The 17278-nt window shown below is 48.4% G+C and overlaps 1 protein-coding gene across 1 annotated transcript in view; it reads left to right on the top strand.

Moving 5' to 3' along the window:
• Positions 1 to 2405: 2405 nt before the first annotated feature.
• LOC119406562 (uncharacterized) overlaps positions 2406 to 17278 on the top strand; it is a 46673-nt gene continuing 31800 nt past the window's right edge. The window contains exon 1 of the mRNA XM_049419759.1: positions 2406 to 2627. Within this exon, the coding sequence (XP_049275716.1) occupies positions 2547 to 2627 (81 nt within the window). The 5' untranslated portion in view covers positions 2406 to 2546. The remainder of the gene's footprint in view (positions 2628 to 17278) is intronic.

Genomic DNA, 17278 nt, shown 5'->3' with positions numbered 1-17278 from the left:
CAGGCAAACTAAAACTCTCTATTGATACAACCAAACGCACATAATTCTAGAACTGTTTATTGATACGCTTTCCTGAAATACGGAAGACGCTTTAGTGGCACACTGGTTTCGACCACAGCGCGAGTTCTGGGGCCCACTTGGCCGTAATGAGACAAATCATGATCGCGGCGCACTCTGCCGGTTGGTACAGCATGAGCTACGCCTAACGCGAATCCATTAGCCTCATTGGAGGTTCATCGTACGTTGGGCATTCATCGCACTTTTTTAACTGTGCTACGCTCAAAAAGGCTGCTTATTGGCGATGTACTACTGTAAATATAGGAATGTACAGCCGCCCAAATCTTTAGCTATCCTGCGCGAGCGCCGACTTTTTTGTGTGTCAGCGCCGTACGACGGAGCCAAGTTGCAAACAGGGCGAGAGTAAGCGCATGCCCATGAAGCGCGCACAGCTGGGCCCATCGTCTGCTTGGCTGTTCCTTCGTGAGAACGTCGCCCCGCATTAACTCACGGATACGTCACACGCCCCCGCGCTGAGATAAGCTGACAAATGTGGATCGTTCATTTGTTATCTGGCGACGCAGACGCTTAAAGCGTCGCGGCAGCGCTAAACTATGAAGCGCCCGTGGTGTAGAAACGGGATCTCTTACAGGTGAAAAAAAGCATTTGAGTCGCCAGATAACAAATGAAAGATCCACATTTGTCAGCTTATCTCATGAGCGGGGGCGTGTGACGTATCCGCGGATTTCATTTTCTCGGTTGCTAGCTGATCTTCGGAACATAAGATACGGGCAAGGTGGGCTGTCTGTCTATCTGAAGTGAGTTAATGCGGGGCGACGTTCTCACGAAGGAACAGCCAAGTAGACGATGGGGCGACCTGAGCGCGCTTCATGGGCATGCGCTTACTCTCGCCCTGTTTGCAACTTGCCTCCGTCGTACGGCGCTGAAGCACAAAAAAGTCGGCGCTCGCGCAGGATAGCTAAAGATTTGGGCGGCTGTACAGCGCTCGGTAAGACATAATCAAATATTCAAGAGGGTACGAATGTTTGCCCATTTACCTTTTGGAAAGATATCGAGCGCTAAACTTCAAACACAAGGACACAGGAAGACATGACGGGTCGTCATGTCTGTCTCTGTGGAACATGCAAGATCGTTAGTTGATGATTCAGCCACGTTCATGAATCCACCCGCCCATTGCCGCTCCTGCAAAGATAATGCAGAAACTGTGAGCCAAGATTTCAGGGGACAAAAATTGTAGCTAAAGATAAGGACATATTAGCTCGCGAGTTTTAGAAAGCCTTTTATATCGAGCGCAAGCGAATGCAAGCGCTTGAGCGCAAGCGAATGCAGATTACCCGATAGGCCATTATAAGCAGTCTGCGTTTTTTTTTTTCTTAATCTTCTGCCTTGAATAGGCATACGCCCAGGATCTCTCGCGTCGTGTGTAGCACATGTCTATTTTCGATAAACTCTGCTGGAGTCAGCACCTGTCCCGTCACATCTTTCTGTGTGTTTTTGTTAAGATTTAGAGTCTTAAGGGCGGAGCTCATGTTTATTCATAGGTTATTACCGCCTATCCTGACATAATGTAAGACATAAAAGGATATCACAGACGTATGTTATCAATACTAAAACATATACTAGATGATCGCCGCATGAGTTAGTCTAAAGTTTGCTGCTTGAAGCCATAAATTCGCGTATTACACGTACTGCAGGTTAATTTTGGCCAGCCGCTTTTATACAAGGGATGTTCAAATGAAAAGATACGAAACGACACTGTGGGTATACACGAAGACTTTCTTTAAAGCATATGCTATGTACCTGATCACAACGATCCCATTGATGAAAGAGCCGAAGGATTCGTTGTTCCTAGAATTCATGTGGCCGTGACGAGACCCAGATCTTCACAGCGTCCTTGAGTTAGTCGTCCTAACTGAAGCGCTTCCCTTTCAGGCGTTCTTTTAGGGGACCGAACACGTGGAAAATCCCAGGCGATGAATGGTGCCCGGTTTAATACCTTCCGCTGTCCGAAATCGGATAACGCCCCGCTGCTCCTATCGTCGAATATCGCAATGTGAACGCCATCTTGTCTTCACACGAGCTGCCACGTCAGTTGAACGGCGTTCTTGATAAAGACTCTGCTCTCTACTGCGCATGCGGGCGCACCAGCATGCCCTGGTACACGACCCAGATTCTAATCGCATCCCTATATGTCTCGCTACATTTTCTCATAGCGGCATAGGCATCTATGTAAGCGGTCACGTTGTTACGACGTTTCGTGCCTTTTCATTTGAACACCCCTTGTAACACAGTACTAAACCTAAACGTGTCTGCCTCAACAAGGAAGAAGCTTCGCGCACCACGGCAGTTACTCTTAAGGAATGTGGACGCTTCTTTCTTTCTCCCGCAGGCATTTGTCGCTGAGCGTCAGATTACCCGAGTCCGACGTGGTCCTACTGTTTCGAGCCCTCGAAAAGAACCGCACCATCTCTGTCATTGAATTCCGTTCCATCACCTTCCAGAAGAGAACCGCCAGAGCGCTAGGGCAAATGGTCGAGCGCAACCGAAAGATAATCTTTCTCACCGTGGTTGTAGCAGATAATGACCCTGTGGTCGACTGCACGGTGCAGGTCCGCAGCATCTGCCGCGAACTCAAGGAGGCCATCCTTCGGAACCGTTTTTTGATGAACGTAGCCGTGAAGATTGGGCTTTCTGAGCGCTCCCATGACCTCGTCATCATGGATGCTCTAAGGAGCAACACGGTGAGCTTTCCATTTTAAATGTGTCGGGCATAGCTGCCTCTGAGACATGCATAGATGAACAGATCGACCGATGAAGTATCTAATCGTGAGTGACGTCACCAACGTACTCGTATACTCGCGGGCGCATGACTGCCGCCTTATATTTGTTATTTACGTGACGCGTGTTAGTCGTACATTACCTGTCCTCAACTACGCTTACTTGACACGCCCCCCCCCCCCCCCCCCTTGAAATCTCATGACATCCCTGCAAATTTTTTTCGCCTACACACAAATTCACTTGGCCCACTTATATATAGATTCACTTGGCCCAACCACATATAGATTCGCTCGGCCCACCTACAAATAAATTCCACTTGGTCCATACACAAATAAGTTCACTTTGCCTGATTTGAAATACAGCTGACCCACGTCAACAATCAGCCTCCCATTTTTCAAAACCAATCTCGGCTACATCTTAAAAGATAATTGGCTTGACTCCAAAATTCATTTGACTAACGTTCAATACAGACCAGGCCAGCTCCCCAAGTTTACATGTACAACCTCCGATACTTCTCGGGCGCACACCTGAGTTTAGTTTTCCGAATTGGAGGTCACGGTCAACATCTCAAGCAATGTGACAATCACGTCACCAGGTAAGAACCCAAAGTTGCAAGGCCGAATGACAAGTCGTGAGTTTATGTGAATGTTCCCCACGGCATACGCATCGAAGCAGTATGGACATCGTTTGAGGCGACATGCCTATAGTCGGATACAACTTTGGAAGTCCGCGGCATTTCTTCGTCAACGGCTGATGCACATAAGCCTGCACCAGTGAGCACGCACTCTAGACAGACTTCATTAGCCGGACTTCCGGTGAACCCCGCCTTCGAAGAACGTTGCCAGGTGCATGAGCGGGACTATTTCTTTGGTCGCGGAAGTGAAAGGCTGCCATACTTCAATCATCTCGGCGGGGCATCTCACCACCGCTTAAGTTGTATCCTACTATAGACACGCCACGCCAAGTGACGTCACGGCGTCGCCGGCTGCGCCATTCTGCTCCGTATGTGTGTCATCCACGCTGTTTCCCATTTAATATACGTAAGGATACTGAAGTGCCTATTTAATCTTCAAGTTCAGCCTGTTAGTCTTACGTACGCCCATTGGACTACCCCAAGTTTACGAAATTCTTAAGCTCAAGGTGTAGATGACGTGATTTTTACATACGAGAAGTTTTGAAACACCTTATGTAAGAAAGCTAAGCTAATTAGCTCTCCTTTATTAGACTGACACAAGTGGCAGGCAGATTCTTGTAGCGCCTACGCTAAAGGATTACTAGCATGTATCAACCAACTTGCCTCAGTTACATCGCAAATAGATCAGTGTACAGTGGCGATGGAAAGAAACGCGAACAGTGTGGCGTCTACATTATCTGCTGTTTTTCATTTCCTTTCTAGCGGTTGTAGCCTGAATGGTAATGAAAAGCCGCTCTAGAATCATGAACCATTCTGGCATCGTTTTACTGCCACCAAGGTCACAGCGCGAGGAAGACAGCGCGCAGCGCTGTTCGCATGTCTTTCCATCGCCCCTGTACATGTGTCGCAGTTGCACAAAAGAGACAGTCGTGATCTCTTATGGTAATGTTTCTAGTATTTGTGAGAAATCACTCGTACTTATTCTACTGTGCTTTTTTTGTGAAGCCTTATATCATTTTAAGTGTATTCGGTCTCTGCATATGTGTATCAAAATCACAAGTGCGTGCAAGGGATGGTGTAAGGAGTGATCTGTCCTGTGTAAAGGTGCAACAATTCTGATTAGTTGTTGAATTAAGTTGCTTTTGCAACTCCACTAGCCACAAATCCATAAAACGCCTCGTAATGTAAATCTGACCTCCAAGCTCAGCAAGGGTTAATGTGCTGATCACTTGCCTAGTTCTGCGCGCCTCGATCGTCCCCGTAACGCCACCTGAAAAAAACTGGCCGCCATCCCGCCCTGCGAACGTGAATGCCCGGCCAAGCTGAATCAAACACCACACATGCTGATGGGAGGGGGGTGGGGGATATTACTACTTTAGACTAATGGTAGCGATAATCCCTTTGTGGTCGCTGTCGTAGATCGCAGTTGATTCTGAGGCCATTTTCAGAAAGACGAGTTTGTCCCTTCAGTCTAGCATTGTATTTACGCTGTTCCTCTGGTGTCTTTTGTTTCCGTGGTCTAACTATGACAGTCTTAGAATGAACTGAATGAGTGGCTCGACGGCTCTGCCTTTTATATATGAATCCGGCAAACCTACGCCAGAAGGAAGGGCCGTTTGACTTCATTCGAATCCCTGTTCTCAAGTGCAGCTACAACCTAATATTTACCGGGAACGCGTGGGAGGGTGTTCCCATTGTTCACAGGCGCCTTATCATCCAGCATGGGGCTTTGATCCTTGTCTTGTGGTTTTCTTAATTGAAACGAATACTGACCGCTATGCTGTATGCTCGATTAAAAGGAAAGATATGCCGTATGCCCACTCTTCTTAAAGGGCCCCTAAACAACACAGAGGTCCAAAAGTAGATAGTTGTGGTGTTGCAGTTGCGCACGAGTACACAGCTAACGCTTTAGTGGGCTCGTCGGTCCACCTCTCCGAATGCCCTTTCTCAGCGTCCGAGGTGAAAACGCAACGAACGCGCGGATCTGTTAGCAGTGGAGCACACGAGCACACGAGCTCGTGAGTCTGTTGGTTGCTTAAGGCGCTTTCACATGCCGCGATTGCCGCGAAGAAAATCGCTCAGTTCGCTCTATTCGCTGTGTTCGCAACCGCTGCTAATGGAGCTTTCATTTCACATGGACTGCGAATACGAGACTTTCGCTCTGCGACTGGCGCGGGGCGCAAGGTCGCTTGCTGCTATTGCTTGTGGCAGACACTGCATAATTTTCAAACGTAATGTAACAATCTGTGCGTTATTATATTGTTAATTTTTCATCGCCGGTAGCGAAGAGCACGCTGGTTATGTCATTTAAACACTTTCCAATCTAAATTCACTTGAGAATACGCAACGGCGGCCATAACCAAAACAAACTCGTTCGCACAGTTTCGACAGCTCGGCGGGCTCGGCCGGGTCGGCGCAATTCCGACGGGTCTCGACTGAAAAATCGCTCCGCCGCTGCGAAGAGAGCGAAAATTTTCCAACATGTTGGTCGCTTGCCGCTAAATGCTGCGGCGAGAGCCATAGGCCGTTTGTTTTTTCGCTGCGAGCGAATTCGCAGCCTGAAAATCGCTCTGTTTTGTGTCATGTAAAATGGCCTTTAGGGGCCTGGAGTTTTGTTTTTATCCACGGAGACGAAACTGTTCCGAGGTAGAGGTATACATATTTGCTATAAAAGTTACCGCGAGGCGCCTGTGAGGTGCGTTCGCGATGACGAACAGCGGCTCAAGGCCAGTTTTTCGTGCCGACGGAGGCGCTGGCTGAATCAAAGTTCACTGCTTGCTCGCGCCCAGCAGCGTCTCTGAGCGAAACCGAGCTATCGCTCAACAAACGGGGCTTAATCGCGTTCATCCAGAACATATTTCTGTGAGTGAAACTGGCGTCAAGGCGTGCTTCCCGTATAATTGTGCGCCCTCTTCTGAAACGCAGGTGCTCCTCAACCGAGCAGTCCGCTTCGTCAACGGCTCCATGGAAAAGGTGGACGCACTTGCCTTCGACACCCTGCAGCACTGCGAATCGGTGCCACTAAGGATGCTCATGGATTTCGATATCTGCCGCGAGTCTGCGCTCGAGAAGGTCGCTGAGGCGCGCCAGAGGCTCGTTTTCAACTACTTCGTCCTCACAGGCGTCGTCGAAGCCGCAGTCGTGTGCGAACGGAGTCGCAAAGCCAAGAAGAAAAAGACGACGCTAGACATGATCGGCCGACGCTTGCAGGCGCGCATCTGCTCCTACCTCAGCTTGGCCGACGTCATGGACTTTTGAGCGTCGACAGTTTTTTTTTTCTTCGAGCCGCGGTCCTCCGCCTACTGACAACGGCACTGTTTCACGTCTGCCCGCGCGTAGTGTCGATGCACGCGACAATCCCATTGTCAAACCAGCTGTCGCATCACTAACAAGCGTATGTTGCACCTTATTTATAATTTGTGGCGCTTAAATCAAGTGATGCGTCTCAACTTTGAAATTCAGAAATGTTTTTTTTTCTAACTGCTGTCGTATTTTCTCAGCTGCTTGGTCATTGCACGTTAATTTACTTGCGCACGTCATGCGGAAACGTCACTTTTCATTTGCGAATATTTTTGCTTGCCATTACATTTAATGTTTTTATTCATACATTTCTTTTAACACCATTTTATGTGTCTATATCTTTGCTGCGAAACAAAGGAAAGTGAAGCTACCTCAATCGATGTACAGGTATCCACGCTTAGCAGAATAGAATCACACGTCCTTTTCACAACGGTTCTCCTTGAGGACAAAATGAGGTCACTGACTTTGTTAGAATGATTGCAATGGTAGCAATACCTCGATATGTCGAAGATGTTAAATTGTGTCGTCCACGTTATGACACACACTTTTGTTTTTAGACTGACTAATGTCTTCGAAAATTTATTACGTATCTTGAGACTCAGCCTAATCATCCTGCTGTCGCATGTTTTAGTATAGTTGACACAGTTCGCATGAATGATTTTTGATGTGTTGATCTTGTGCTTATGCTCCGTACCTATTTCGTGCTGAAGTCTCCTGCAGTGGCATGGCGAAACCAAGATGTTGACACTTTTCTCAAGGAATCTCGCACTGACTGAACAATAAAATAGATTTGCTACTGAGTAATTCTTATGTCGATGACTATATCAGTAAAGGACTTTGCAAGAAGCATTGTGCATGTATGGCGCGCTTAATTTTTGAACTTGCGGTCGGCCGAGTCTTTGACGCTGAGACCTGCACGGCGACTAGGACTTCCTTTCGGGTTTCACAGAGGCGAAGCTTCCCTTCCCTGTCGGGCTTGACTGCGACTTGCAATCACTAAGACATGCATTACAATAACAGGATTAACCGTGGAATGCGACGTCTGCACCACCATAGGAAACACCTTTGATTTAGTCACATGGTCCTGTACTTGTCTAATAGAAACAAACACTTTCTAACGTGCTGCGACGACTAGATGATTTGCGAAGTGCTTTCAACAGCAGAGCTCTTCTAAGCTTGAGTTCTAGCCGTGCCCGGCAGCTGGTCAAAACTCGGCGCAGCTGCTCAAAGCGAAGTGGAAGCATAGCATAGCCACGTATGGTATTGTATAACAAGGGGGGAAAAAGGGAAGTGAAGGATAGGATGAGTGATGTGAGCGTGAGGAGAGAGGCTTTAGCCTCTCCCCTCCTCACGCTTTCATCGCTTATCAGGCAAGTATTTTCTTCCATTCATTCCTGCCAAAGACGGCATCTGAATGAAACCGCTAACCCGTCTTCCTCGCCACCAACACAGATCATTTGTCTTTTCACTGCTGTTTTATCTTACATTGCATAATACATCGGCAAATTCTGTGATGTCACAGCTTTAAGCTATTTGAAATAAATTAATTAATAATGAACTACAATATAGTGTCATATAATTTCCTCATTTGAGACTACAATTACAGGTTTTGAATTACAGGCTTAGAAGAACGGAAATCAGCTGATGCCGTGTACAATTATTTTTACCTGTTGTCAGGAATACATTTAGCTCATTGCGGACGTGTGGTAAATATGCCAACACAGACAGTCTCATTCGCTGCACGAAGCACGGATCTCTTCGCCTAAAATGTGTTTCTTGCCCCGCCACCTTGGTCTAGTGGTTGTGGCACTCTACTGCTGACCCGACGGTCGCGGGATCGAATCCCGGCCGCCGCGGCTGCATTTTCGCTGGAAGTGAAAACGTTCGAGGCCCGTGTACTTAGATTTAGGTGTACGTTAAAGGGGTGGTGCCATCAAATTTCGAGGCTATAACAAGCCTGTTGTGGGTTTCCTCTGTATGCAAGGACACTCCACACGAAGGGTCGGACACAGAAAACGTTTAGAATATATTTTAATTCACTTCCAAAGTGTAGCAAAATGCCCATTCTCCCGATGGAAACCCATCGCTAGCGCGCCAACTCTGACGTAGATCTGTAGGATGGGCAACGAAAGTTGTAGTGACGTCACACCAGATCTGCTGTAGTGACCTCCGGACCTCCGCCACCTCTGCAACGTTCGTGCCAGCTGTAGTGAACTAGAATATATTCTAGTTCACTATAGTACCGGCAAAACATCAGTTGCTACATCACTCGCCGAGTTTCGATCGCTTCCTGGCTAAGTGCGTCACAGCCTTGTGTGGTCACGTGACCAAGCCTCCTACACTTCTACGTCACTGCCCAACCTCGGCGCCCAGAAACCGAAACCGAAAGTTGTCCAAATCAAAAGGCGATATTAAATTACTTAGCGAGAATACATGAATATTGGTGCGTGCATCATGCTTCCTGGATCTATAAGAAACGCTTACAGCATAGAACGCGCAAGCCATAAACATGGTGGCACCACCCCTTTAAAGAACCCCAGGTGGTCGAAATTTCCGGAGCCCTCCACTACGGAGTCTCTCATAATCATAGCGTGGTTTTGGGACGTTAAACCTCAGATATTATTATTAAAATGTGTCTTGTAATGCTTGTCCATTCGTGTAAAGCACAAGGGTGAGTAGATTGCGTCCTGTCGTTCGCTTTTCCCTTGGCGCTTCCGTTGCAGTATGATTTGGCGGTTTGAGCAGGCGCGATGATGAGCAATGCGATACATGTACAAGTATTCGCACTGCGCGATATTTTATATCAACATAAGCCGGTGGCCGACTTTCCAGCGTGATCCACTGGAAGCATTTTACATCTGGAGGACCTCAATAGTATAAAGGACTGATGCCCGCTTCGGTGGTCAGGTCGTTGCGGAGTTTGGCTGATGACCCCTAGGTCGCGGGCTCTATCCCGGCCAGGATGGTCACATTTCGATGAAGGCGAAATTTCGCGAAGGTGCGATGTCAGTGCACGTTAATGAACAACAGATGGCCGAAATTCCTAGAGCCCACCTATACAGCGTGCCTCATAATCATATCATAGTTCTTCATTGAGCGACCACCTGTGAAACTCAGCACTGTGTGTGTGTGACGTGACATGTGTCTATCCTTCTCTCTCTTAATCCCTTATTCCCCCTCCCCATGTGTAGGGTAGCAAACTGGACGCATAGTCTAATTAACCTCCCTGCCTTCCCTACATTCCTTCTCTCTCTCTCTTGCATGTAAAAGCCCAGATATTTTTGTTGGCAGCTTGCACGTGATTTCATGGGCGCACAACACGGCTTCAAAATGACGGCCTAGATGACGTCTAGGCAGTATATTCACGTGGTGATTAACCTGCTTCAGTGTGATAACAACGTCGCTGGAACGTTACTTGGCCTCTGTGCATAAATAACGAACCAGCACGCGATGTACTGATAACACTAGCGTGAAAGCACAATGTTCGCGCCCCACCCCGTTGCTGCTCCAACGTGGCTGTTCCAGTGACGTCAGTTCAAGTCCTCTATAACAAGCGGACGGCTGTGAAAGCATGGGGAGATCTCGTAACTTCGCAATTTTCAATTTTAAAAATTGCCGAATGTGAACTTTTTAGCACACAGAACTGTCGATCTGCGACACGTGCTCTTATCTGAGTAGAAGTATTGTCTCAAGCCTGTCTATGATATGCCCTAGGTCTGCGAAAGGCAGTTTCTCTGCGAAATTTGAAGTTCAGCGCCGACTACTGAGTACATGCTAGGTAGTGTCAAACATGATTGGGTCACCGACAACTCTAGCATTGCCGATTGTAGATTGGTCGCTGGTTGTAGCACCTTAGTATCTACGGGACAGGAAGCTGTAGGTTTTAGGGAAAGCCAAGGCCAATTTGTGTCAAACCCAGCTACAGACGCAAAAACATACACCTTTACTACTACCGCTGTTACGGGAACATTACATGACAAAAAAATTCAAGGAAATTTTGTAAGTTCCAATCTGTGTTCGGGGAAAGCCTGTCGCCATTCGACTCCGCCGCTGGACGCCGCCTCGGCGTTGCGCAACAGCTGCGCAACGCGCGTTGGAAGGAACAACGTGCAACTGTTATAGAGATTCTTTATTTGGGAAAATTGGGTGAAGAGTGGGGGTTAGTCACGAAGCAACTGACTCTCAGGCGAGGACGCCACAACCGCGACACCTGGGGGGAAAGGGGAGAAAATTATAGGAGAAGTTAGAGTTAGAGTGGAGGAGGAGGCCTGGGGGAGTTAAACACATACTGGGGGAGAGGGAAAAAAAGGAGAGAAAAAAGGGAACACGCAATGCGCCGCTGTGTCATTACGTGATTGCTGAGAGTGTGAGAGGCCACAGCTGGCACCGTGTGATGGCACGGACGGACGGACGGACACCGCGAGTATGAGACATTAAATCTTCGCCCTAAAACTTTGAGTCCTGACTGAGGAACTGACATATAGGGGAGCCGAAGACCACCCAGATAAAGTCGGCGGCTCCGCCCACGATGGAAAAGGAAGGCGAAGTCCCGCCGTGATGTCGGCTCCTTTTTTTATTAAGGTTAAAACCTTAGATGCCTCCTAAAATGCGAGAACTGACCGTTGGTGTCGCCGTCAACACGAGTGATGCAAAAGTCGCCATTAGGACGTCACAGATTGCCAAAATTCGCGACGTCACTTCATGACGTCATCGCATGGCATCGTCGCTCGGTCATAGGTGGGCCGATCATGGAGGCAGTGCAGAATCAGGTCAGGTTCAGAAAGCTTGCAATGCCCCTGATCCTGAAGGCAGTTCAAAACCACTGTAGCTGGAGGAAGCTCTCGGAATTAGCCGGGGGAGGATCAATACATCAACTGAGAACAAATACACATCATCTCCCCCTATGGGCAACCATGGCGGGATGCGAAATCATCGCGGGGAGTGCGCATCGAGTTTCCGTTTCTCTTATGTGACCTATGAGACGGTGGTTGTCGAGCCGTTTGAATTACCCGCTTGCCGACGCTGACGTTTACGTCCGGCGTCCCGAGCCTTCCTCTGCTCCGCGGCGTGGCGCTGCCGCTGCAACTAGCGCCGACGTTGACGTTGTTCATGACGTTTCGCACACCGTTGCACAGAGAGAGAATGACGAAAGCACAGCGAACGCGCGCTTTCGCAGCCTCGAGACTTCTTGTCGGCGTTGCCGTTTCCGTTCAGCTTCGCGAGCGTCCATAGCGCCGTTGCGAACTAGAGTGCAACGGAAGCGAGCGCGCGCCGCATTATATACGAGCGCACAGCTGTGGCGCAGAGAGAGAAACGAAGCGGCAGCAGTGCTCACGCCACCTCCTCCACCAGAGGGGGAGTGTTGGCGCATGCTCAGTATGGGTGCGGACGCCGCAGAACAGACACTACCCCGAGCGTCAGATGCGCATTTAAAATACGCCTTTTGCTTTTGAGTCGTCTTAAGCGAATGCATATAAGACCCTGTGACTTTCTTGAAATGATCAATAGGAGAGGTTGGTGCTTTATGGCAGCACCGGCTACTCATTGTTGCTCAGCAAACAATATGCCCAACATCAAAAAAATAATAGGTACACAAAATATGTCGTTCAGTAAAACACAATGTTCAAGTAAGGAGTTCATTCTAACGATCATAATTGTTGGGGTTTTACGTCCCAAACCAGGATATGATTGTGAGGGACGCCAAGTTTGAGGGTTCTAATTATTTTCACGAACTGAGGTTCTTTAATGCGCAACTGAATAAAATAAGTTCACTCGTGCGCGTACAAAGATCGATGTTCTTCGCTATCGGGCTCTTTATTGTGGCTTTCGCCTCGTATATTCATAAAATCGCGCAGGCGCATTGACCCCATCCTAATAAATACCTGCCCTTCCATTTTGCGTGACTGGACACGTTCCGATTCTTTTACGTTGGGCTTGATAGAGCAACACCATAAAATTTTGCCATAGTAAAGCCCAGTCGGGTGTGCATGACAAGCAGGCATATCTAAGGCTATTTATTATCTAACTGTTGTGGTTGGTTTTTTAGGTACTAATCATTACCGAGCTAAAGGCGATAAAAAGGAGATTAATGACAAAGTCATAAGTGGTGCCAACAGCGCTGAGTCCGCATCATTGACACCGACGACACTCAGGATTAGCGATCGTAGCATTTTGCTACCCGTATGTGGTGACAACTCCAGTGGCACACGCCTGCAGTAGCCACGATTACGCCGAGTTTGAACACCAAAGGTAAGCCTGCGTGCTCATTTTTTGCTCGAATTTCCATTCGATCGTATTTAGTAGTATTCATTCGACAGTTTTACAATATGGTACCTTTACCTTTTGAATAGAGCCTTGGGATGCCGACAATGCACATGCGTCGCACGCTCGTTCCGGTCTCTATTAGAGAGTTCCGCTTGCGTACGTAAGTCCTTGCGTTCCTTTGTAGTCCCTATGGGTAGCTGGAAGTACAAAGTAGTACAAATGTTTGCACACCTAAGGGGCTTGGGGTCTTAAGCACAAAAGTTCTCAATTTTTTTTAAATAGCGCGGGTACCCAAGCCCGCCCCTAGATCACCTTTTCGCTGATCTGGTCAAGGTTCGAGTGCAATTGCCTTGAGTTTGCGTATGTGCAGGACAAACACGTATTGCAACATTTGTATATCGACATAAGTATATCGAAGTGAAGGCTTGGGTACCGGGTTTCAAGACTTCATTGGGAAGCAAAAACACTCTGCACGCCCTAGATACAGCAAAAAAAACCTGGTGTCGCAACCGCTCAAATGTGTCAGAGACACATTTTCCGCAAAAACGCGAACACCCAGACAAAAAGGACACCTGCGCAAAAGTAGGTCACGTATTCTACTGCACCCCGATACGGACACTCGCGTTTAATCCTTCTCAAGATGCAGGGAAGCGCCAAGCGGGTACAAGCGCGCATTCTTGAAGCCATCACCGAAATTCGGAATGTCAGGTAGCACCACGTGACCTTCGCGCACCGCAACACAAATTTAAGTATGACTTGCAGAGTACAGGCCTATCACGCCCGTTGTGTATACTTGGTCGATCGAAGTAACACAGTATTGCTTGTGCGTGGGCAAAGCGCAAACAATGTGCGTTAACTATATCGCATTTGCACTAACTTAGCCATGCAAACAACTCGGGAGCGTTCGAAGATTAGTGGGGGATGCCATGGTCTCCTGGAGACTACAAAACATAGCTGCGACCAAGATACCAAATTGCGTAAATAGGGCAAACACCGTGCCAAACGTGCATCCAACGATAACGAACTGTGAATGATTCGCGGGTCGCTTAAACTTCCTTCAACTACTGCTCGAATGCTTTCATCGGCTATTCGTATTAAAAATAGACGTGTACTTAGAATCCAGCGTTAGTCAGGGAATCCCTAGTCACAATCTTGATTCCACCGTCCCTCGCTACGGCGTGCGTCTGAATCATGCCTTGGTTCTGGCACAAAAAACCCGAGAATTTATTTACAGTCAATGCTGACAAAGTTCAATGCATGCCCTGTCCCTGTGTGTTCCTTTTCGCGCCCACACCTCGGGATCGGCTCGATACCGGGGTTTCGCTTGTTTCGCTCTGGCTGTCACCTTCGGATTTTCCATACGTTGTTGACGTCTGGTTGCTTTGCCCTATTTTCTTATAGTAGGGTTGAGCAATCGACTTAGTCGTTTTTTCTGTGCTCGCTTCGCCCCAACGGCGAGATCCGCTCTTCGTCGGCACTGCAGTTCTCGCGCAAGCGATGGCTGTCGCTCTCGGCGAGCCTCCTCAGCGGCGTCCGTGGCAGGAAAACCGTTCAGAAAGCCGATGCCTTCCTATTGGGCGATAGACTTTATTGGGCGCTGCGTGAAAGCGCCCCTAGCGGCGAAACCCTCAAACTTCCCGATGATGGGATGGTGGCATCCTCTCTCGGCCTACCGGCGAAACTCGGCGCTCGTTTCGCTTGGAACTGTGTGGTCACGAATAAATGCCGTTTGCTTTCGGTCTGTAAGTGCATCGCACTAAAAAATATTTTCCATTCGACCAAAGCTGCACGCGCAGAAGAGTGTGAGGAACGTATGACGAGCTACGAGTAAATAACACAGCACTGAAAGCTAGGAAGACCGAAATACACACCACCGCGCAACAGATTAAATACAAAGCAGGCAGTTGCGGGGTGACACCTGCAAACACACACCCAAATCCACGTATCTCTCGTCTCTCTTATTCTGATATTTATTGGACAGATAAATGCAAGGCGTGTAACGCAGTGAAGGATAACCTTGGGACACATACTATGGAAATGTTCGAAAATAATAATATATGGGGTTTTATGTCCCAAAACCACGATATGATTATGAAAGACGCCGTAGTGGAGGGCTCCGTAAATTTCCCCCATCTGGTGTTCTTTAAGGTGCGCTGACATCGCACAGTGCATGCACCTCTAGCATTTTGCCTCTACCGAACGCGGCCGAGATCGAACCCGCGAACCTTCGCGTCAGCAGCGAGCATCATAACCACTGCGCCGCGGCTTCGGACTATGGGAATGTTCGAGATAACGCGACAATGCAAGCAGAAACCGCGAGAAGGCAGTCAGGAACCGCAGGGCGCGTTGGGAGGTGGCTCTGCTCAGCATTAAAACAACTCTGGGCCGTCCAGCGATTCGAGGGCGCTGAGCCCAGGGCTCCCGGCTGATGGCGAGGCTGAGGCCTGTCCCGAATCAACTTCACTGGACTTCACTGTACTGAATAAAGGTCTTCATTAAATCATCAAATGTCTGGGTCCAATGATATCGGTAAAACAGCAAAGCATTAAAATATTTCAAGCACTCCGCCGCGATAGTACTGTGATTACGGTGCTCGGCTGATGACTCGCACGCTGCGGGTTCGATCCCCGCCACGGCCGTTGTATTTCGATGGAGGCGGAATGCTGGACGCGCCTTCACGGTGCGATGTCACTGTACAGGTGCTCCAAAAGTAAAACGGACCACGCGATTTGTGGCCAACCTAGGCAAAACTGCATGCCAGCTCGCTCTATCAGATGATGTGCTGCAGATAGCGAAAGTACGTCGGCATAACCGGCTGATCTATCCCGGTATTTGATGCTCGCCTTATGGCAAGCTCGAGCGAAGACGCGCTGCTACCATCACTGCTCATCAGGGGCAAAGTGGTGGCACTCTTAGTGATGCACAACGCGCATGCCTACGAAGAATTATTGACGACGCGGGCAAACAAATGCAAAAGCTTTGAAAGCATCCCCTGACGAGCAGTGATGGTAGTAGCGCAGCTTCGCTCGAGCCGGCGATAAGGCGAGCATCAAAATATTGGGATGGATCATCCGGTTATGCAACGCACTCTTGCTATCTGCAGCGCATCTTCTGATAGACCGCGCTGGCATGCAGTTTTGGCCGGTTTGGTCACAGCTCGCGTGCTCGGATTTACTTCTGGGGCACCTGTTGGTTGAAATTCTGGTAGCCTTCCAAACGTGCCTCATATTGCAATTCTGGTTTTGGCACGCAAAACGTGTCCAAGAGTTTATTATAAGCATTTGGAGCATTGTATTTGTATTTCGATAAAGCATTGCTCGCACGCATTCGAAGTTTGCCTGTAGTTTTTCTTTACTATGTGGTAACATTTCCTAAACAAATGCTTGAAAGAGCTATACGTGTGTAGCCATGAAAGCTGTGTGGCCTAATTACGGGCGCCGCAATTGTTCATGAATTGTTCCAAAGAAACGGTTTTGTTCGAGGTTGTGCTGCGACCCTGCAATGTTGCTCAAGCGTGCATTCTTTATCTTTTTCCTTTTTTGCGCAACTTCGAAGAGCGAAACAAACATTATATGCAAAATGTATCACGATAGCATGAATACTATTCCTAATAATAATATATCGGGTTTACCGTCCCAAAACCACGATATGATGAGTAACGCCGTAGTGGAGGGTTCCGGAAATTTCGACCACCCGGGTTTCCTTAAGGCCAACTCCGGCGATTTTTTGGCCATGTCAAAGTAATGGTGCTTTTGTGTTCCTGAGACGCTCCTGTTACGGGCCCGATAGCAGAAATACTCGGCAAACTGAAGAATAATTTTAAATAAGCAAAAAAGCGCAACACCGAAACCCAACCGAGTGTACTGTCTACGTATGACGTAGACGTTGTTACGAACCAACCGGAAGTCGTGCAAGGCATGCCGGTCACGCCGGCGCGGATTATGAAAACTGTGACAGCCGGGACGACCAGCGAAGCGCCGGCCAAACCAACGCTGTCTGTAGCCTTGTGCACAGCCAACGCTCGCTGTAGCGGCCGAAGCGCCGAAGTTAGTGGTGCCCTCGGCTGCGTCACTTCCGCCGCCTTCCCAATACTGACGTCACAGACGCAATGTTGCCAATAATTGTGGGAAGCCGGAAGGGCGTTTGCAGACAATCTTTAAAATTCATTTGCAAACAATCTGCGCAAGTCTCAAGCCTGTAATTTGGCACAAATGACGGAAACGTGCAAAGGAACGTACCCAGCGAATTTCATTGAGATCCATGGACCTCGAAAAGTCGCCGGAG

This window comes from Rhipicephalus sanguineus, chromosome 10 (genome assembly GCF_013339695.2).
Source record: "Rhipicephalus sanguineus isolate Rsan-2018 chromosome 10, BIME_Rsan_1.4, whole genome shotgun sequence".
NCBI classification, from domain to species: Eukaryota; Metazoa; Arthropoda; class Arachnida; order Ixodida; family Ixodidae; genus Rhipicephalus; species Rhipicephalus sanguineus.
Note: the sequence above shows the minus strand (reverse complement) of the source record. Positions and strands in the feature narration are given on the sequence as shown.